The sequence below is a fragment of the Musa acuminata genome, chromosome BXJ1-6 (assembly GCF_036884655.1).
Source record: "Musa acuminata AAA Group cultivar baxijiao chromosome BXJ1-6, Cavendish_Baxijiao_AAA, whole genome shotgun sequence".
NCBI classification, from domain to species: Eukaryota; Viridiplantae; Streptophyta; class Magnoliopsida; order Zingiberales; family Musaceae; genus Musa; species Musa acuminata.
In genome coordinates this window covers 40608473-40630835 of record NC_088332.1, presented here as the reverse complement: position 1 = coordinate 40630835, position 22363 = coordinate 40608473, and the positions used below count along the sequence as shown (strand labels likewise).

At 37.1% G+C, this 22363-nt stretch overlaps 2 protein-coding genes across 3 annotated transcripts; one reads left to right on the top strand and one right to left on the bottom strand.

Moving 5' to 3' along the window:
- The first annotated feature begins 1183 nt into the window (after positions 1-1183).
- LOC135676990 (uncharacterized) lies at positions 1184-5756 on the top strand. Of its 2 annotated transcripts, none has more exons than XM_065188784.1 (3): positions 1184-1381; positions 1881-2800; positions 5346-5756. In XM_065188784.1, the coding sequence occupies exons 2-3, from the start codon at positions 1889-1891 to the stop codon at positions 5490-5492; spliced, it is 1059 nt and encodes a 352-aa protein (XP_065044856.1). In that variant the 5' UTR covers positions 1184-1381; positions 1881-1888; the 3' UTR covers positions 5493-5756. The 2 variants fall into 2 exon arrangements, with proteins under 2 accessions (XP_065044856.1, XP_065044857.1); XM_065188785.1 differs by having other exon boundaries at positions 1184-1447.
- A 3887-nt stretch (positions 5757-9643) lies between these two features.
- LOC135676989 (uncharacterized) lies at positions 9644-21482 on the bottom strand. Its single transcript, XM_065188783.1, has 7 exons — positions 20977-21482; positions 19300-19399; positions 17889-17954; positions 14800-14911; positions 14412-14494; positions 14101-14162; positions 9644-10000 (listed from the first exon to the last, which is right to left on the bottom strand). Exons 1-7 carry the CDS (start codon positions 21192-21194, stop codon positions 9889-9891), a joined length of 753 nt encoding a protein of 250 aa, XP_065044855.1. The 5' UTR covers positions 21195-21482; the 3' UTR covers positions 9644-9888.
- Positions 21483-22363: the final 881 nt, after the last annotated feature.

The following is a 22363-nucleotide window of genomic DNA, read 5'->3' as shown; positions in this document are numbered from 1 at the left end:
TAGCAGCGGCCACGGGCTCGGTTCGTCCGGTGTCCCACTCGGTGCACACGACGACGCATGCGAAGGCGAGGCCGGAGAAGACTGCACGCCTGACGGCGAGGCTGGCGTCCGGGCCGAGCCCGAAAGGTCCTGGCCATTAGTGGCACTGCGCCGCCACGGAGCTCAGCTTCTTGTCGAACGAGAGACCGGATGGAGATGCCGCATGCTTCGCATGCACGCAGAGGACGAGTTCACGAAAGAGGCCAGTAGTATCATTTGATTAGATCTCTTTTGGGAGAGGTAACTTTTGAGGCTACAATGAAGCATATGTATGCTTACTCATGAGAATTTAGCTGAGCTGCAGGTTAAATTCTCCAGACTTCATTTGGTCTCGTTTTATTCCTTCATTTGATCTTTCTTTCTTTCTTTTTTCTCCGCTTAGATTGGTATGTTCAAAATATATTTAGGTATATGCATGTCAGAAATATGAGCAAAAGGTGCATATAATAAATAACCTTAATCATTGTATGTTGCATTAATTTTATTCTTTGTCAATTGCAATTTTTAATGTGTTGGCGTCAAATTTTTACAGTGGTATCGACTTATATAAAAAAATCAAAAATATTAATTTTTATCCCAATATATATATATATTATAAATGATAAATGAGATTCAACTCATTTTTTATGAAAAAAATATTAATATGAGTTTTGCGACAAAGAAAAGGTCCAATTCAGTCGACAATTTATGTGCCGATAGAGCTAAAGAAAACCAATCCATATGTGCCGATAGCCCTTTCTCATCTCATCCGGTCGCCTCCCTCCTTTCGCCGCCCTCTGCCTTCCTATCGACGTTCAACGACGATCCACATTGTTCCGTCCCAGCGTCTCATCCAGTGACCATCTTCCACGTCAACAAACAAGAGTGGGCCCGGTTCTCTGCCCTGGGCCGGCATTTCCCCGTGAAGAGATTTCCCGAGCAAATGTTCGGACAGCTCGTTTGACTTTGACGACTTCCCCAAGTTAATTACAACAGTTTATGGAAAGAAACGTTGACTTTTGTCGCAGAAAGATTGTCTGCGGTAGAGACCTCATCACCGTCGAATTCGAACAGTCATCAACGTCTGATGTCGGAAATCACATCCAACGGCGCAGAGAAGCACCGCGCATAGCTATTAATCTACGATCAACCTCGCACTATACGAGGTGTTTCCTTCGTCTCCAAGCGAAAGACGACTCCGCCTGCTACTGCCCCTGAGATCTCCATCCATACTCCAATTCCTTTTTTCTTATTGCCTTTTTTAGTTTATTGGCAGGGTTTAGCTCATTTAATTGCGGCCGTCTTCGTTCTCTCCCTTGATCTGGATTTTTCACGGAATCAAAGGAATTTTTGATCCGTGAGGGTAAGTTCCGCGCCAAGGAGGTTACTTCGTCTCCCTTTGAGATTGATTCGTGGAACTTCTCTTCTTGTAAGCTTTGATAGATCTGATTAGTGTAGTTCTGTCAAGGCATCACTTTTGCCCATCCTTCGCAGTTCTTTTTTTGTCTTTTGCATCATGCTGAAAGATTATTTTTGAACCCCCCTGTTTTTTCGCTTTTCTAATGACTGCAGACTTAATCCAAGAAGTATATTGTTATATATTGTTTGATGATGATTCCACCAATTATGCCTGTTGTTGGTTGCCACCAACCGTAATACCTTTTTTTGTTGAGTCTCCCAAGTTTTCATTTGTATGGTTTGAGGTATTTGATGCTACCAATAGAAAATTTTCACCCTGTTTCCCCTTGCGAATGAATTGCTTGTAGTGCTAATAACAGTGAGACCATGGGCAATCATTTATGTATTTGTTGGCATCACTAGGAATCACTTGATATTGATATTGATTCATAAATTTTGGGCAGAAGGAACAATGGATGTGCTAGAATCAGCTCCTCCACCGGTAAAAGAGAGTGTGTCATCCTTTCATTGCGATCAGTGCGATAAGGAGTTGGTGCGAAAGATAGCACGACTACTGCTGCCTGGATTGGCCACAGCTTGTGTGGACAATACCACTGGTCTGTTCACGGGTCCAGCTTCTGTTGCTGTCATTGTGAGGAAGGAGATGGTAGACTATCTCACACAACGAAGTCAGATGTACATTGCAGAAGCTGCAGTCCAAGGAGGTGATGGCATCAATTCGGTGGAAGAATTATCTGATCACCCGATTGACATCATATCCGTTCTTGTTGAAGAGTTTGCAAGTTCGAAACGGAATTTGTTCAGCCGTGTTTCGGGGTGGTTGTTGAGTGAAAGCCGAGAAGAGAAGATTGATGATTTTGTGCAGGAAATGGAGACAAATGTGTTCTGGTCAATGGAGAGGAGAGAAGCCATCGCAGAAATTCTGCTCAGGAATGTAGACTTGAACTCTACATTCCACTGCTCGATGAAGTTCGATACTGCCCAACAACTTGCTGACCACAGAAGCCAATGTGGTTTCAGGATATTAAATTGCACGAATGCTGGATGTAAGGCTAAATTTTCTGCTATTCATGCAGAAGAACATGACTTAGTGTGTCATTTTAAGGTCATCCCGTGTGAGCAGATGTGCTCAGAGAGCATCATGAGGGGTGAGATGGATAGACACTGCATAACTGTCTGCTCGATGAAGCTTGTCAACTGCCCTTTCTACCAAGTTGGCTGTGAATCTGCCTTTCCACAATGCAATCTTGGGAAGCACTGCACAGAATTTCTCCAGTCACATTTGATGAATGTCCTCCAAGTGGTTCACAAGCAAGGGGCCTCGGTGGAAGAACTAAATCAGCGTGTGCAACTATTGGAAAAGGTTAATCTAATTTCTTAGATTTCTTATCTCTTGCTTATTTCCATATTCTGATTCAACTTGCATTTGTTGAAGACAAAGCCTTTCTTTCACTATTCAATCTCTTAACAGCACCTTGCATTTGTTGAAGCTAGTCTAACTTTACACAATTGAGGAAGGCCATCACGATTGCATCACCAACAAATATCTTAAAAAGATACTAATGAATCAATATTTAATAGAAAAGGAGATTCAGACACTCAGGGTCCATTAGCTATCCATGTTTATTCTTTGAAAAACTATATGGAAGATTTTATTTTCAACTATCTTCTTGTTGAGTGGTTTCATGCAGCCGACAGATAGTGCTAACACCACATGTGGTGTAGAAAATTTGTCAATGAACTCTCAAAGGCCAGCACCTGGCCAGTTCTTGGGATCCTGAAGCTGTTTTCTTCTAGGCTTAAGCAGGCTGCCACTACTCGTCCGAGTCATCCCTGTAGTGGCACAATCTCTTGCATGAGCCAAAGTCTCTGTAGATTGTGGCTAAAGCATACCTCTGGTGCGCCTTTGGTATTTTCAGGTCCTTTGTGGCACAAGCATTCTCCTTCTTCTCCCAAAAACATAGGCAGATTTAGGTGGCCCGCTTAGCTAACAGCATGATCTCACAGATTCAGAGTGCCACACTTTCTTATTAAAGCTTTTTTTTTTAAAATGGAATTTCTTTAATGCATAGGACACAGTTCTGATATTTCTCTACTTGCTTGAAGGATTTGTTAGCCTACTTTGCTTATGAGCTTGTAATCATCGACATAACCTTGACATTAGGTATCAGGTCAGCAAGATTGGATAATTTGGATCCAGAAAAATATTGGTTAATTTGGGAAGTTTGTGAAAAGTGCAGCGTAATAGAAATATATTTAGTATGTAGATATACATGATATTTGATGAATTATGTATTATGAACTTTATCGTGACAAACATCATTTACGTACATAATTAATGGGCGATATTTAATTCACATTTTGATCATCTGCATTCCCTTTGCTGGCGTAAATAATCAGGACATTAGAGCTAGTTATTGGTGTTGTAATTGTTGTTTAATTGTGCACATGCAAATAATATGGTTAACTATTTGTTGATGAAATAACTCATGAACTTTCAAAAATTTCCTGAATCTTATTGCTACGCTTACGAATGAATTGCCTCCCTCTTTTTGGGTTTCCTTTGTGCAGCTTTAGCTAAAGTTACTTTGTTTGTGGTCAATTATGCAGTCCTTCTGATTCAATTTCACACACTTTACACGATCTGAACTTCTCAAACTATCAAAGCCTAACTCTAGAGCATCATGTTAGATCTGAATCTTTAGCTCCATTGCCTTAAGTTTTGCCACCCATTTCATTCCATCTGCCTTCTTTTGTCTCAATCAGCCGATTTCTAGATCTCTCACATTGATTAAATACGAAGGAAGGTATATCAGGTTTTTCTATGATAGAACCTTATCACCATGTTAAGATAGTTGTCCATTTTCCTTAGATGCTTAACATTCTGGGTTGGTGCCTGAGGGCAATTTTTTGGTTTCTCATAAATGGTTTGAGGTAGTAAATTCTGTTGCTGCAGTATCAGCTTTCCATGTTGTGTCTGTTCTTTGTACTTCGGACAGTCTGGTTCAGGTTGCTTCATATTTACCCCATATTGCCACAAATAAACAAGCCCAATGCTGCATGTTTTAGGATATAGTTAACAAAAGGCTGATACTGGATGCCAATCTGATTAACATACATAAGGTGACTTCTGCAACTTATTTTAGGATTCTGCTTTCTTATTCGGGTTGCCAATTCTTTGTGGCATTGCTTTGTTTTGCTGAAGAGTGCTCTTCATTGTGTTATGTGAATGCCTTGGATGGCTGCAGTGATGTACATATCATTTCCAATATGGAGTTGACTATTTTGAGTTTTTTATGGATTGATAACCATTATATTCTTCCTTGCTTGGAATATTTTGCTGAGAATTGGTCTTTGGTTTTATAATAATAATTCAGTCTGTTCCTTTTATTTGTGTGTCATGACTGGTAAACATTGTCATAAACATTCTGTTCGCGTCATTTCACCTCATGATGATTCGACAAAATATTATTTACTATATTTAGGGCAGACTATGATCTTGAAAGATTCTCATCCATATTAAATACACAAACTACAAATGCAATTCTGGAATATTATATAAAAAAATGAAGCATGTAAGTTCATATTAGAAAATTCATGCTTGCTGCAGAAAAGCCAAGGATGTAATAATTTGAAGCACGTCAGGTTTGTTGATGTTTGGGTAGAAATTTTTGTGAACTTAGGGTGCTGAATGCACAGAAAGAGGAACATTTTCATTTGTCTTGGAACATATTTCTGTGCCAATCTGGAGCACTTCTTTGTATTTGAACATTTTTGTTTCGGCGGGTGCTTTCGATTTATCTACTTGAATTTAGCTACAAAAGAAAAGGGGAGAAAGAAACTTCTCTCCATTATTGTATGGAGAACATCTAACGCAATGCTAAAGGTTGATCTTTATAATTTCGCAGTCCCAGTCCCTAAGTGAATTATCTGAAGCTTTGGATGTGAGATCGCTTGTGCTCATCATTAAGGAGCAAGAAGCAAAGATGAAGAAACTCGAACGTGATCTCTGTAAGGTCAGGGATCATCAAGAGCTTATCAAGAATGTAAAATGAGTCATTGTGGTTCTTCTGCCCCACTCTTGTTTTTGGATGACAGAAGATGTCTCCTCTCTCTGTAAAGTATATGGATTTGCACAGATATAGTTATTATTTCTAACAAATGTGAGAAGATTTCACCAAAATATGATATTTATTGACCAATATAAGCAGGTCTATAACATGTTTTGGTCTATGTAATATTTGATTGCCATGTATATGGAAGAGTGGTTTGCATATCAAGATGTTACTGCATTACAAATGTGAGCAGATTTCACCACACGTGCAATTTTTTCTCATAGTTTTTTGGAATGTGCTATATGGATGTGTTCATCTTTGTTTCCACTCATCTGTCGTAAGTGTTTGATGACTCTCCTCTTCTGCCTTGCCCATCGCGTCGATGTGGAATGTCACATCGACGCGATCGACCCCTCTCTCATCGATGTCATTAATAATCTTAAATCCAATCTCAGCTACGCTTCCTCCGTTCCAAAGGCGGTTGCTTGCCTCTCGACCGAGATCTCCATTTCAACAACATCAAAAGCCTTCGATGCAAGCATGACTTTGTGGCTGACAAGATCAAGAGCCTCGCATCCAATTTGGCCTTGCAGATTAATAGCCTCTAATAGAGTTGAGAGCCTGATCTATGTCTAACAAGATTGAGAGTCGTACATTCGATCAAAAATGTTTGGCCTTGAACGGTAGTTGCCGCCAATCTACATTTGATAAGATCGAAAGCCTTGCCTATTAAATTATATGGCATATCTAATTAGATAAAAATATATTATAGATATGATTATATTCTGATTATGATTATCGATCAATAAAAAAAAGTTTAATTATTATATAATTCCTTAGAAGATGAATTTAATGGGAGAGACTCTCTTAGTTACTTGTCCTAGACCCTTTGCTCTCGTCTATAAATAGATAGGACATTCTAGGGAATACGTGACGTTATTGAGAGGTTACAGATATTCTCTCGTCTCCACTTGTCACATGAACCAATTATTGAGAGATTACATATCTTTTATCAATTTTTTTTATTCATAATCTATTGCTTAGAGCATTCTTGTGAATGATAGGAAGAGAGGAGGAGTCTAGCTCTCTTGCATATCAGTATCATTGCGACTTTTGGATCCGATGATGATACGCTTGCAGATCAGACCAAGACTTTCTAAATGGCATAAAAGGTACATGTCTGTTGTTATTTGATTTCTATTTATTGTACTAAAGTTTTTCATATAACAATAGCATAATTATGATTTTATGATTATAATTAGTATTAGAGGTATGTTTTAAAATCAAATACTTTAAATCATAAAAGTATTTTAGATCTATTTATTATCACCATTCGCTTATGAAAGGGTGTTATCTAGTTTTGATTTACGATATTTGAATGATCTATGTGTTGTCGATCTGCTTTCTTTTTCTAGTTTGTTTTATCTCTTGCTTACGGACGATGCAAGGTTCCTCATGTTTAATCATTGAATCACTATCGATAGCTTATTGTCGACGATAGTATTATTGAGGGCAATGACCTCTAGTGGTCGCTTGCTCAATCGTTGTCAATAACGTGCGGCGGCTACAGCAATGCTGTTGCGTGTAATAACTATAGTAAAGCTACTATGGTAGCATTTGCTAGCTACGATCGACCCCAAAGATTACGGTACCTATCGGCTACACGAGTGACACATGGGCGTAGTCGCACGCTGCAACAACCATGGGGGTTGCTGATCGATGCGTGTGCAAGGTCACGCGATGGTACAATCCCTTGGTAATACTTGGTCAAGTAGTACACCATGGAGGTGTTCCATCGATGAGGAACATGGTGGTAGGACACGACAGCATGGCATCGCGACCAGTGAGGTCGTTGATCGACTGCATGAGAAGAGTCATACCACCACGAGTGGCATGCATGCGACGAACAATTGGTGCACCACCAACAAGACTCGTGTGTGAGGAGTAACGCGATAGGGGTAGTGAGTAGTTAGGCTTTTTTTAATTAAAAAGATATGTTTATCCCTCAAAAATAAATAATTCTAATTTGTGTCCTTAAATTTTATTTTCTAATTTGTGTCCTACGAAAAATTATAATTTTATCCTTTAGAAAGAAATTTTTTTATTTATGTTCTCTATTATAAAATTGATTAATTTGATCTATTTAAATATTTTGATCGAACTTAATCATGATTGTATTTTGACTACTTGACTAGATTTAAATTTGATTAATCAAGTTTTGATCGAATTCGAAAAAAGTCGAATCTTATTTAATTTTTTATTTTGATCAACTTTAATTTTGATAGACCTAATTGGGCGAATAGTTAACCCAAATCTATGAGCCCAATTTAGATAGTTCAATTATGAATCTATCCAATTAAAATGGGTTGATTGGTATAAGGTTCCATATGAAAATTTTAAAACTATAAATTATAATTTTCTTTTATAGTTTTCTCATATAATATATTGATAAAATTTTGCATGTGATAAATAATAATCTAATTATTATTTTTATATATTTATTTAGTTATTCATATGTATATGTTTAAAATTATGAAATAATATTTATTCTTTATATAAAGGTATGATTTATCATCATTACAATTGAGTTTTCTTTTATGCTGATTAATATTCGATAAATGATACTATATCCAACAAAAGGATAACAACGTAATTGCTTCATTTCTAAGAATTTAGTATCATATAATCATGTTGCAGCTAGTGAAAAGGAGACTTTGATACAAAATCCAAGTATTTGTCATGGATATAACTACTGAAAGAATCAATTGATGGTAAACTAGGTTTGATGTAGCGAAGCGCAGGGTAACACCTTCCCAGATACCTGAGAGCCCCATCCAACCTTGTGCCACCCAAAGGGTTCTAGGGTATCGAGATTGTTGATATTTTGCACCACTCATCACGGCATGGGAAAATGATCCAAAAACAGGTCAAAATAAATCATTCTTAGTCGCGTGAGTGAGTGACGAGCAATGGACAATGAGCGAAGCACAGGGTAGAGCCTTCCATAATACCTGAGAGCCCCATTCAACCCTGTGCCACCGGGGGTTCATAGTACTGAGATGACTGACATTTTATGCCACTCACTGCAATCACCGCGACATGTAAAAATGACCCAAAAACTAGTCAAAACAGATCATTTTTTGCCATGCAATCGAGCAGCAAGCGATGGATAGTGAGCGAAGTGCAGGGCAGCACCTTCCTTGATACCCAAAAGCCTCATTCAATCCTGTGCTACTCGGGCGGCTCTAAAGTGTTGAGATGGCTAATGTTTTGTGTCGCTCACCGCGATTGTCGCAACATGTGAAAATGACTAACAATTTGGTCAAAATAGGTCATTTTTGGCCTCGCAAGTGAGCGACGAGCGAGGGACAGTGAGCGAAGCACAAGGCAGCACCTTAAACTCGAGAGCCCCATCTAACCTTATTCCACTTAGGTGGTTCTAGGATGCTGAGATAGTTGACGTTTCACATCACTCATCACGATCATCACAACACATAAAAACGACCCAAAAACTAGCTAAAATAGGCTTTTTTTTTTCGAGCAAGCAACGAGCAACAAACAATGAGTGAAGCACGGGGCAACACATTCCTTGATACCCGAGAGCCCCATCCAACCCTATGCCATCTAAGGGGTTTCGAGGTACCGAGATGACTAACGTTTTGTGTGCCATTTAAAGAGTTTCAAGGTACCGAGATGACTAATGTTTTGTCACTCATCGCAGTCGCTGCATTCAAGGCTTCTAATTAGAGCATGAGGTGCATGTACCATTACTTAGTGGATCATGAGAACTAGATATCTGATAAAGCAACTAAATAAGTGTCTTTAGGGAATATCTCCTTTTTTAGTTATTGTAAGAGCTTTGAACTGAAGTATTCTGAATTTAACATAAAATTATATAAGTGAAACGAGGAGAGATTTAAAAAAACCTAAAAATATTTTAATAGAAACTATAAATAAAAATTTAAGTAATTATATGAATTAACGACAAAAGATCAACAAATAGTGTACAAGATAGGAAAACTAGGCTTCGTCTAAAATGACAATAGCACGAGGGAAGAGACAAACTTAATGACAATAGAACATCACCCTTTAACAATGAGGATCACTGGTCTGATTGTGTCATCTATATTACTGTACACCAAACACAAATATGGAGTAAGGACTACATATGCACTCTATATTAATCTGACGAATCAACATCTGTTACAAAAATGACTAGCATCTGTTTTTAATATAACTGATACAGTATCCTTGATGGTGCATAGGTTGTCTGTAGCGACTATGTACTTATCATCGGATATCATCAGAACATAAGACATATAATATACAACAAACAGGAAAACTAGATAAGATAACTACTGTACGTAGATTCAGATCAAGTTGGTCTTTTTTCCTGTCAATTCTGCATAGGCATGGTTGTCCTTGGCAGGATAGAGTTGGCAAGTTCTTCATTCAATTTTACTGGAAGTGGTGGCATCTGCTTCATTATTTCAGGCATATCATTCAAGCTGCAAATAGGAGAAGTTAGTTTCATCAAATATTTCAAAAGACAGAATTTAGGAAGCCACCAAATTCTTTTAAGAGGTTTGATGACAATAGTCTGAGGATTAGTTAACAAAACATTTTGTATAGTGTAATTGGATAATGCCAAGCCCAAAGAGTTGGGACTTGCAGATTTGTCATTGATACTTGGATGCTAACGACACATGTTAAATACATAAAAGTACAGGCTCGGCTATGTTGACAAGTAATAAGGTTATGATAACAGACAGGCTTATCAAGATAAAATTGCCAGAACTTTGCTCAACAACTTATTTGTGCTGACATTACATGATCCTAAGATAGGCTCTGAAATAGTAGAAAAGGAGGCTACTAATTAGGTTCTAACCAACTTATTCAGCAGTTGAGTTGTAAAAAAATGCTAAATAAGGGAAACATACAAGGTGATCTTTCAAATTATATCAAAGACAACATATAACGTAAAATTAAGCTAACATTTCGTGGATCAGCAATATACTAACACAATCCACCATATGCTTTCATTGTGGGACAAACCAAGTCGAATGTTCTCCCCACTTAAAAGTCTAACATTCTTGAGAATGTAACATAACATATAGCCCAAAATGTATTCCTAGGATTCTGTTATCAGACAAACACGAGGAAAGCCCCCATCTTGATACTTGTCAATCCACATAGGGAATAACAGACAGCTGCTCTGTTGCAGGTACTGAAATTTCCCAAACACTACCAAAGTCTAGATTATGTAATTCTCTTCCTCCACCTTAACCCTCTATTCTCAACCTCCACGTCACAACCTATGCAATTATGAGAATCTAAACAATAAAATTAAAATGTGATAATCAATCACATCAGAAAACATGCAGGAGAGAGCTCAAAGGGATCTCAGAGAAGAAACAAAGGAAGACAAAATGCTTTTGAGGGCCAAAAGCCCATCTCTCCTCTCTCAACTGTCTCTCTGGTTCTATATTCTAGTGATTGTCAAGATTTATTGCTTTATTTCATGAAATCAATATCACATGTTTGATTTTCAAGAGAGAATTCACAGTGAAGCTTCATCGATCAGCTTATTTGGCCTTTAGCATCTTGAGGGTATAGTGACGTGATTTGCAAGAATGATCAGGCAAGTGCCTGATCAGTTCTCTGGTTTCTTAAAAAAAAGTATATGATAGAAGTTTATTTGACCTAAATAGTTTCAGAAGAAATATGACAAAGCATTTAAGAATCTGTCCTACATAAAATTTGCAAAAAACATGTATCAGGCATACATTTGACTTGTTATCTGGGAAATTTAAAATTCATGTCTTTTCAACCTATTATCCAAATTAAAATTATTTCATATGTTCAAGTATTACAATTGTTTATGCCAATTGTTATATGCTTAGTTCTGTTTTGCAAATTGTAAAATTTCACGTGCCATGCAATTATATAATCTCATATTACGTGATTAGGAACATATGTAACTATGCACAAGTTCCTATTGTCTCTAAGAGCATCTATGCTATGACCTCACCCGAACAGAGGTAGACAGATTTGTAATGTGTAGCCCATGCTGTAGGTTTATGGCATTATATTTTACTTATACCACTAGCCTTATGGCGCTAAATATGTGATGAGGTTAAATATGGTAATACATCATTATATCACTAGCTTTATTTGTGTAGTCTATGCCATGGGGCTACATATGGTGATACATCATTAACATCACTAGATATAAAAGGAAAAAACACCCATTACCACATCAAGAAACTTCAAAACAACCTGCAAACGCACCCCAAGATCAATTCCACAATTACCATTGCAAGATATACTAAAATATGATAAGCTAGCTTAGAATAAACAAACAAACCACAACCCTCACCTAGAAAGCTCTTCCAAGTGGGAAAATACTACAAAACATTATCTATGACAAATTGTCGTTCCTGTGAAGGAGATCTCATCTGAACTCTATAAGTAAAAAGTGCACACTCAAAAGAATTTCCCAGATTAAGGTTTTCTTATAAATCCTCACATTCTTTTTCAAACCAAACCACATTGGATGTAGGCAAAGCAAGAATGATCCATCTTACCTTAATATCTTTAGGAAAAATGTTCAGCCATCATTTCACAACCCAAAAACAGAACCATGTGAACTTTATGCCTCCAAAAGGAAGTACTCCCAATTAAAGCTTAGTTTACTACCAATGTGGCACTGATCAAACCAGGATATTATGATTTACCGACTTAGTATCTGATGCACTCATCAAGATAAACACATATTACACACAAATCAAATTATCATGATCCCCATAGGTAATGTGGGTTCTGAAAGCTCTAAGGGCTCACCATGCCCCTGTTAGTGCATGTCTTTCTTGAACCAAAGATTTTTCTAGATGCACATATGTCCCTGATTGTTGCTCTAATACTATATTTGTCATAACTAAATCTCGAAACCATATGGGCAATGCCCTAAAAAATAATATTCATAAGAGAACTGAACTCATGTAATGAAAGCCTAACCCACAACTAATGTGAGACTAATCAGAACATGAGCTAATCATATTGGGATATTATAATCACGCCACTTAAAAACCTGATGTCTTTGTCAGAAGACATATCACACTCAAAAAATTGCATCAATACCCCATAAGTTATGTGGGGTCTGGAAGCCCCTGGGACATGCTATGCCATTGCTACCATATCAGTGCATGCCTTTGTCAAACCAAAAGTTCACTGAGATCCCAACATGATCCACACACCACAAACAGTTATCGTTCTGGTACCATAATTATCACTAGTTGAAGACACCCTTGGGTTATATGTCACTAAAAAGGAGTTTGACAAGATGAAATGAGTTGTAATTTATACACTACCCAAATCCTGATCCACAACCAATGTGAGTCTCGTTAAACGAAGACACTATGCATCAAGCAGACCATAGATCACATGAACATCAGCAAAAATAATTATACTTTTAGTTATTTATGCTTGTAGCTGTATAGCCTTAACTATGTTTCTAATTAAAAACTTATGTTACTAATACAAGTTTGTAGATACTGGAAATGCTTAATCCTGCTAGAAATAATTAGTTCAGTTGCTGAGAAATGTGCTTGGAAAAGGATCAGTTTCAGTGGCAGGTGATTATTACTGACAAATTTCCATATTCACAAAATTATTTATGTATTTGACATTATTTATGATTAGTAGTGAGTTGTACTTTATGGATTAAAATTTCAAATATTGGTTAATTATCGCAAAAGGTCATGCACTTGAAATTGCTTATTTAATATCTATAGGAGAAAAACCTTTGCTATTTTATGACTTATACATATAAACCATCACGTCCTTCCTGTGCATGTGTTTGTACTCCCTCTTTCAATGTAACCTCCAACCTTGTTTATCTAAATCTGAGTCCTGTAATGTTGAAGTTGGAACCCAGGGACTTTGTTTCCTGCACTACCTATTGAGCTACTTCCACCAATGTATTGAGAATGTGCTTGGCATGTCACCATCACCATTCTTATCATTATCCGTAATTTCAAATAATGTCACCCCTAAAAACCCGCATCCAGTCTCTTGCAAAATAACAAAGGTTAAACAATTTGATTGCCATGTATCCTCTGCTAAGTTCCCCTCAACTGTGGATTATTTGCAGCGTCAAACGGTTAATCCTTCAGCTTGCAATTCTTGGTAATGAATCTATGATGCTTTTAGTATGGATGAGGGGAAAGTGGTCTAGTTCCTCTCAAACTGATAAATATAGCATCCGACAAAAGCATGCAAAGTGATGCTTAATACGAGGAATCCTAAAAAGGGTTCCTACATGAAAGAGAAAACATTTAGTGCCAGTTGTACAACTATTCCTTGGCTTTAGTAAAAATTTCTAGGTAAATAGTCCAGTTGACTTCGAAAAATGATGGCATATATCTAACAAGTATGATGCTGGATCAAGAAAGATAACAATTAATATTATGTATATGATAGCATCAGATTTTTACTGCAAAGAAGATGCACATCTTTACAACATAAACTAGCATGTATCCATTGTATGCCAAAAATTTGATAATGAGAAAACGATGCAGCATGCATCACTCAAAAACTGGAAACATACTCTTTCAAAATTGCAAGTATGCTGTCCCGTGTTTGGCAAAATAGATTGATGTTATCCTGAATCTGCAGAGGAAAAAAATATTAAGAGATCAATTTTCCAACTGCCATTTTATTTTGATTCATCATAAAAAGGATCTAAAATCTGAAAGTGTCCATGCAAACATTATGAGATAGACACTTCTCAATGAGTCAGCAACTTCTGATCATAAATTCCAATCAGAAGATAAGCTATGTGCACCAGAGAGTGTGCTAGTAAGTTCACTTCATGTTCACTCCAAATAATTAAAAAGTGCTACATGCATATGCAGGTACCCTTAAGTTAGCAAAATTTGCTGATATTTTAGTGAAGGTCTCTGCATTATTCTCAAGAAGCTCTCCTGTTCGACCACCAATTGCTGCAAAAAGACAAGAGAGCATTCTTAGTACATCAACATTAGAGTGATCAAATCCTTACTGGAAAATTATGTATATTGTATGCAATCTGAACTTTTTTTGCTTTGTTTGATTTTCTAGCATTGCTGCTTGTGGTTGTAGTTAATCATTTATTCTTCTAGCAGTAATGATTGAAAACAAGGAATGTTGACTCTGTAGTCTGTACACTATCGAAATACTAAACGGATGCAGTAATTGTATACAACAGCAATAAACTGAGCAAATCCAAATGAATACAAGTAGAATGGCTAAAGGAAGATATTAAAACCTTTATATGAAATATCATCTTCATCCACAGGAAGCATGGGCAGTGCATATGGAGGAACATTAGGTCGTGTCCCAAGGTGGCCTGATGATTTTGCAGAATCTGTAACTTTCTCCTGTGACAAGGATAGATGACTTCATTAAATCAAGCTTTGACAACATAAATCAATTCATTAACTCAGAAGCCAGCTGTATATACAAATACATATATATTCTTTCACATTCTTTCATAAGAATGTGAGTCCAAAATACAAGGTTCCTAAAGGTGTTCAAACCGAACCGATGTGATTTCGGTTCGGGGTATTCTTCGGTTCGGACCGAACTGAACCAATTTTAATTTAAACAATATTAGCCCGACCTAGTTCACTATCTTAAGCCCTTAACCGGTTCAAACCGGTTAATCAAACCGGCCCAATGGCCCAATTTCAATACCATAATTTCACAAATGATGTGGGCCAAATTACACAATTTAAAAAAAATATTTTTTTAATTACTTGAATTCATGAATCGCTTTATAGGTCCATACTGATGTACCGACTAGTTGTCGGTACAGTACGTACCAAGTTATACCAAGCTATACCGAGCGTACCGACACACAATACATTGGGGCGTAATAGGGGACTGGTACATATCGCCCATATTGAGTGATACGCCAAATTACGTCGAATCTTGCCTGAAATTACAGACCGGTTAACCGAACCAAATTAATCGGTTTTGAACCGGTTCAGTTAGGTAGGTCCGAACCGGTTGAACACCCCTTAAGGTTCCTGCTGCCACTACTTTAAGAAGCTCCAACAAATATACTGATACGCTCAATTACATCTATTTAATTGCAAGCTATACCATATTATAGTAAATAAAATTCATACCCAGAGAGGTATATCAAAGTCATTTGACACTTCAATGTGGCCCTAAATGAAGCCAACAAAAACCATTACAATTCTCCATCAATCAAATTATACTCTAGCAAAGCTAACCTTCAAACAAATCGGGAGTAAAGACGATGAAACCTTCACACATTCTTTTGTGATTTTCCTTCAGCTTAGTATTTGCCCTCAGCACACTCCTGTCATCCTCTCCCTTTTCTTTTTCCTATGCTCTCCCCTCCTTTTCACTGATAATCATCATTAGCATGTTCTTTTCCTGACTTCCTATTATTCTATCATCTTTAAAGTATTTCATACACTAAGGTCCTGCCACATGATGTCCACATACCACAGCATCATACATTTTCCATCGGTAGATGATCAACTTATTAGCCATGTGACGACACATCACCATCCCTGATGCAGATGCACCTGAGTCTTACAGCCAAGTGACTACCCACTTTCTCTCCCATCCTTTATTTCACTTTTATATCATTACCATCCTCCATAATATCATCAACTGAATCAATCGAAACTAACTGCCTGTCAGTTCAGGTCAGGATTCCATAACCTTTTAGTAGATCCAACCAATTAAGACTAACACTTCAGCCCAACTAGAGGATATCCAAGATTGTATAACTCTTATGCTGCTTCCAAAGTCAACAAATGAACTGAACATTCAAACCATGCAATGCATCATTCACAGAAATGTGCCTTCTAAAAAAAAAATGAGTAAAGAAAAAGTGGTGTGCCATTATGCTTGTTGGAATGGGTTGGTAGGGGTTGTTCTGAATGATCATGTCATTTTTTCTGAAGGTTCAAACATGGACCCTCAGAATCAGTTTTAAAATCAACTTGAACTTAAAAATAAGATCAGATGAACATCAGATGGTTCGATCACCATTTTTCCAAAATAAAATAAAAGGAAAACCAACAAAGAAAAAACAAGAAAATTGACTGGCACACCAAACAAAAATAACTTAAAAGATTTAAAAGAACTCAAATGCATATAAAACATCGTTATCACCACAACATGATATGAAAATAACATAATCAACTTCAGCAACTTCACATATAAAGGCATGTAAACATTCCAAGAATGAAGATATTTTACCTACAGAATACGGTAGCAGAATTTCCAAATAGCAGTCAACAAGCAACAAAGAAACAGTATGATACTGTGTGTCTGGTACTGGTCAGTATAATTATCTTTTGTTATTTCAGCTAGTACTGGGTGATATGGGTCCCTATACAACTTGGTAAACTGGTATCACACCAGTCTGGTAGATCACTGAACTGCTACCAAATCAAGATTTAAAACTTTGTATGATAGTATGTTAAAGAAAATAGAAACTTAAGAAACAGAGCAGTAGAGCATGAATATGAACTTATGTGTACATCTTTGACATAGTAAATCGTCCGTCTTTGCCATGGATATAGGTTTACACCACGAAAAGTTTTTTAGTTTGTGTCTGGTGCTTTTTTCTCCGATTCTTTGGTCATCTATATATTTCATAACAAACATAATCTATGCAAAAAAGAAACAAGTGACAAGAGAGGGAGCATCATGCAGGTAAAATGACAAAAGCTGGAATGGATGTTTAAGTAAAGAGAGAAGGAAAAGCAAGTGTTTGTTACTTATGCGCATTAAGACACAAATGTATGTATCTAAACCATGAAATGAAGTCATCTCAATGTCACCAGCCTTTTTCATCAAGTCATTTGCAAAGTTGACCAATGATTAGGTCACATCCCTAGCACAAAACCACATTGTGACACCTTAACAATTTGATACAGAAAAAGGGTAAGATTTATTTGCATGGCTCTATAACTAACCACGAAGAATCTGTGGGCAAGTATCATGGAGAATACAGCTAGGAACCCTTCATAAGTCACTATCTGAAATAGCTATTTGGGTCTCATCTTCAGAAAAATTGAGCAAAGAAAAGCCAAGGTGAAATCCATGAACCATTGATTGCGCAAGGCAAAAATTACATGCATCTTCAAGAAAATAGAACAAAAAAAATATTAATTCTTCATGAATATCCATAAAACAATGATTATTTTGTTACAAACACAGCTGTGGTAGTTAACGGAAGCAACACAATGACAAGAAATAATTATTCAGGCAAATATGGATCTAGAAGTAAAAAATGCTTATGACTCAGACTTTTAGTCCCATAACCAAAGAAAGAGACCAAGAATTTCGATACCGACAATAACATACCTTCTTATCTTTGCTTTTCCTTGTCAAGTTGTGGTCTTCTTTCCTTCTCTTACTGTTCTCCTTTTTCTGGAGGAGGAAATGAAATATGTTCAATTACAAAAAGGAAAGTTGATAACCATAAATGAAGATATTTTCCAAAAACAATTGGGTAACATATAGAATAGACAAACAAATAAAGTTCTTATGGAGATTTGTCTTGTCTTATCACCATAGGAAAATATCATAGAACATATAATCTATTATTTATAAAACATACAAGGACAATTGAAACAACAGCAAATGTCAACTATAATAAAAAAAAGTTTCATATCAATGCATCATGAGCTTTATTAATCTGAAAATTAATCATTTCAGAATTTTAAAGATTATTAAGGCCAGATATTTTAATCAAAACTGTTTTGTCAATGTTAATTAGATCTTTTATTCTCATTATCATCAAGGAATCAAAACATTCAGATCAAGGACTGAACAAGCTGCTCTGCTTGATTCATGTTAGATGTATACTGCTAGTATAACACCAGCATGGGGCTCTTTGTTGTCCCAAATGTATGCTGATAGTTCTGCAAAAACAAAGTATATACCAATAAAGCTGAAATCCTTGGTTTGGATGGTATTTATTTTAAAAAATTAATTAGTTCTGGGTCCTAATGAACTTAATAGTACTGCTGTAATTAAAAAATTATGACATTAAGACGTCAATTTCAACAATATACAGTTCAATGTTAGAAGGATTTTGCCGCAGAATGGGTAGTTTTTTGTTTTCACAAGTTGTCAACTGATAGCTTACAAGTTGTTAATGGGAATGCTAAACAACTCCTACCATGGACTTGGATACCCTACCTTTCACTATGCACATAGTGTGAAAGTGGAAGGACAGGCGCATCACATAAATATGTTCTGCACAAACACACATGGCAATTATCTGGTATGTCACCAATAGTCACAAGCTGCAAGAGGCACCAAAATTTTTGCAAGAAAATTACATAAATATCTTGTTTAAACTATTTTTCTTGTCCTTCTTCATTAATAGCACCATCGAGCAATGAATGGAGAAGTGAACCCTGTTGTAACAGAAGATAACCATAGATTTTAAGCTCTCAGTTGTTTAGACAAACTAAAATCACTACCTAGTTGTTCCTGCAATATAAATTTGCCATAAGAGACTAGAATAGTCCTTTCCATGCCAAAGCCATGATCCACATGGCTCTCTAATTGAATCACCACATATAAGAATGGAAAGGATGGGGAAGGTTGAGTTTTAGAAAATTACTTCATGCATAAACAGTAGAAAATTCCTAAAACAAAATATTTACATTAGCAGGGCATGTTTACTGTTGCAAGAAAATCCAAAGGCCTATACAGTTGGTAAAATAAAGAGGCATACTAACAAGTAACAGGTTGTCAAACTTACAGACAGCCATCTGCACCGCAAGGCCACATCACGAACAGTCTTGTCCCTTAGTTCCATGGCAACTTTTGCATAACGCACTATAATTGATTCAGATGCATATCTGCAATTCCATGTAATTATCAAACCTAAGTTCAAATAGAAAAGAAAAAAGAAAGTCTGGCTGAAAATTAATACATACATTAGAAAGAACCAAGTTCGAAGATGTATCTTACACCAGTTGCAACAACACAATCAGGTAGCTTGTTTTACTGTCACCATAATGCAATTAACCAACTTAGCTTTGCTAATTGCTTTCGACACCATTGTCTTTGTCATTTTTTTTATGACATAGAACTTTTAAGAAAAAATGTTTTGAACCGGAAAATACATTTTAGTAAGTTCAGAATTTGCAACATATGATGAAAGGTAGGTCAGATTTGGCCTATTATGTAAGCACAAGACTTGAGCTTGGACTAGGAATAGTTGCCATGTACAGCATAAATATAGTTAAATTTTCTGTAATTCTTAACAAGGTTCATAATTTTGTGTACCGGTATTATACTGGTCAGGGCTTATTAGCACATAAAGTGCTGGTATGCAGAGTTTCAAAAAAAATAAAAAGGCTGAAAAAACAAAAAAAAATTATTCAGCAATGGTCCTGTACCACCCTGTACTGGGTGGTACCAACCCTGTACCAAGAAAATTAAATATGAAGCAGTAAAAAGGAAGATGCAAGAAAATTAAATATGATCTTGAGATGACTTTGCATGAGTGAAAGAATCCTGCATTTTCTTACTTACTGGATTATAAGAAAAATTAGAACCTTCTTCTCATCCTATATATGGTTCATACTTCATACTACATATATCCTTATAGCTAGATTATCTCTAGAAATTATTGTGACCATAGGCACTACCGACAAATCAGTTCATTAAATATCAACACCTAATTTTACTAGGTGTATCACTCAATATTTTGCCCATACAGTGGATTTCTTATCCTTTTCATTAGAACGACTAAGACACCTTATAGTCCTTACTTTGGTACCTCAGACAAAGCACATGCTATGTCATTGACATGGTTGCTTCCTCTTCAGCATCACACTAATTCCCCAAGTCATACATGTTGGCATGCCTCATTAGAACTCTATTCATAAGAAGTTCACACCTTACCAAATCAGATACTACCCAAAGGGGAAAAGAAAAGGAAAATCTGTTCCAGAAAATGCAGGTCTTGTTACACTCTACTAGTCTTTGGGCGGATAGAGATGTTGAGTGAATTGGCGTGTTCCTACTCGTTGCTACCCATAAAACAACTTTTTACCCCATCTTTCACGAAATAAGATGACACAAATCCATAACTTGATTCAAGCACTGATAAGTACATGAGTCAATAAATATAACATTTTATGGACTTTAATCTAAAAGAGGAAAAAGATACTAAAAAATTAAAATATCTGTAAAGCATTAATATCTCATCATACTTCCCAAAGCATAGATATTACAGGAATCTCCCATTCAAACAAACTCAACAAGTCATTTGTGCATTTAATAGACCAGATAATTTGACCAAAATAACAAATTTTCCCGCGAAGTTCCAAAGAGCCAAATCTTAGCATTCAAGAGCCAAATTATCCTTGGTACCAAAAGAAATTAAAGTTCTACCACAGCATGAGGGAGGAAAGCTCAAGGTACTAACTTGCTAAGCCCTTCTTCCAAGATGGTCTGCTCCTCCGCGGACCACTCAATTGACAGCCCGGGGTTATGCTTCAGCGCCTGCGCCGGCCCAGGCGTGGTGCCATTGCTAGGGTTCCCAGGAACCGAAGAGCCACCTCCACCCGCATCACCGCCGCCTGCGCGTAACGGGCCGCCGTTGGCCCCATCCGTGTTCCCCGACGGGTTGGCGCTGGCTCCCATCAACAGGAAGACCTCACAACCCCCAATTCTCAGAAACCACCGGTCGCTCCGACCAATTCGGACATTCTTACCGCCTTACAAAGGGAGGAGGAGGCTACGAGCTGTACCTCGAATTCCGACGAGGCCAAGGAAGAAGGATCGAGAAAAGAGTGGAAACAATTTGGTAAGGGAGAGACAAAGGAGGAGGAGGAGGAGGACAGATAAAAATCGGTCTTTGGAGGGACCTCCGGCTCTTAGGTTCGCTCTCGTTGGGCAGGTCTTAAGTGGAGACGAAGAGGCATTTTAAGGTTAGATTTAGACTCTTCTGTCCGTAGCTTATAATCTTTGGTGGCCGTCAATGCTGATGAAGGTAAGCAGTAGTCCTCTGCATGAGATTTCTTTCTTTCTGCACACTATTGCTTCTGCTCCCGGTTGTCACCGTTGCAGTTTATCCGTATCACCAACCCGTAGGTCCCATCTTTCGCCAATCACATGAAAGGTAGATCGAGCGGTGCGTCTTAGTAAGTGCTAGTTTCTTTTCGACGCCCCGGATGAGCGTCATGTCTTTATGAGAAACTTCGTTGACTTGCCTCAACCGTACCCACAGATCGACCTGCATTGTTAGTGGAGAAGTTTGGGACCCGTAGGTAGGTGTGGTGGTGCCCCAGTGCTACGTTCAATCGCTAGGTGGCCGAAGGAGTAGCGTTCAGAGAGGGATAACACGAAAGCGTCATTAAGTTTTCCTGTTTGCCTATTGTCATCTTATAAACTATCATGTGCACTTAATGGCGTGTAAAACGTGTGCAAATCTAATGAATCTGATAAAAATAAATAAATATGAGTTCTTCAATAGTAAAGGCAACTTAACTGGTAAAGACTTTATTAGATCATCATCCTGAAATCAAATCTCTTTTTAAACGTCTACCCTCTGTTAAAAGGAGGGGGGGGGGGGGGGGGGGGGGGGTTTGAAAACACATCAAGGGCAACTAAACTTCCATGTCCTGTCTTAATATTAATATGTATATATATATGTATATGTATATGTATGTATATAAATATATATATATAAATATATATATATATAAATATATATATATATATATATATATATGGGTAGGTCCTAAAAAGATGTTCTGAATTTAGCCACTGGCAATTGCATGAAAAGCTTGATTAACAGGGCAGAGAAACTC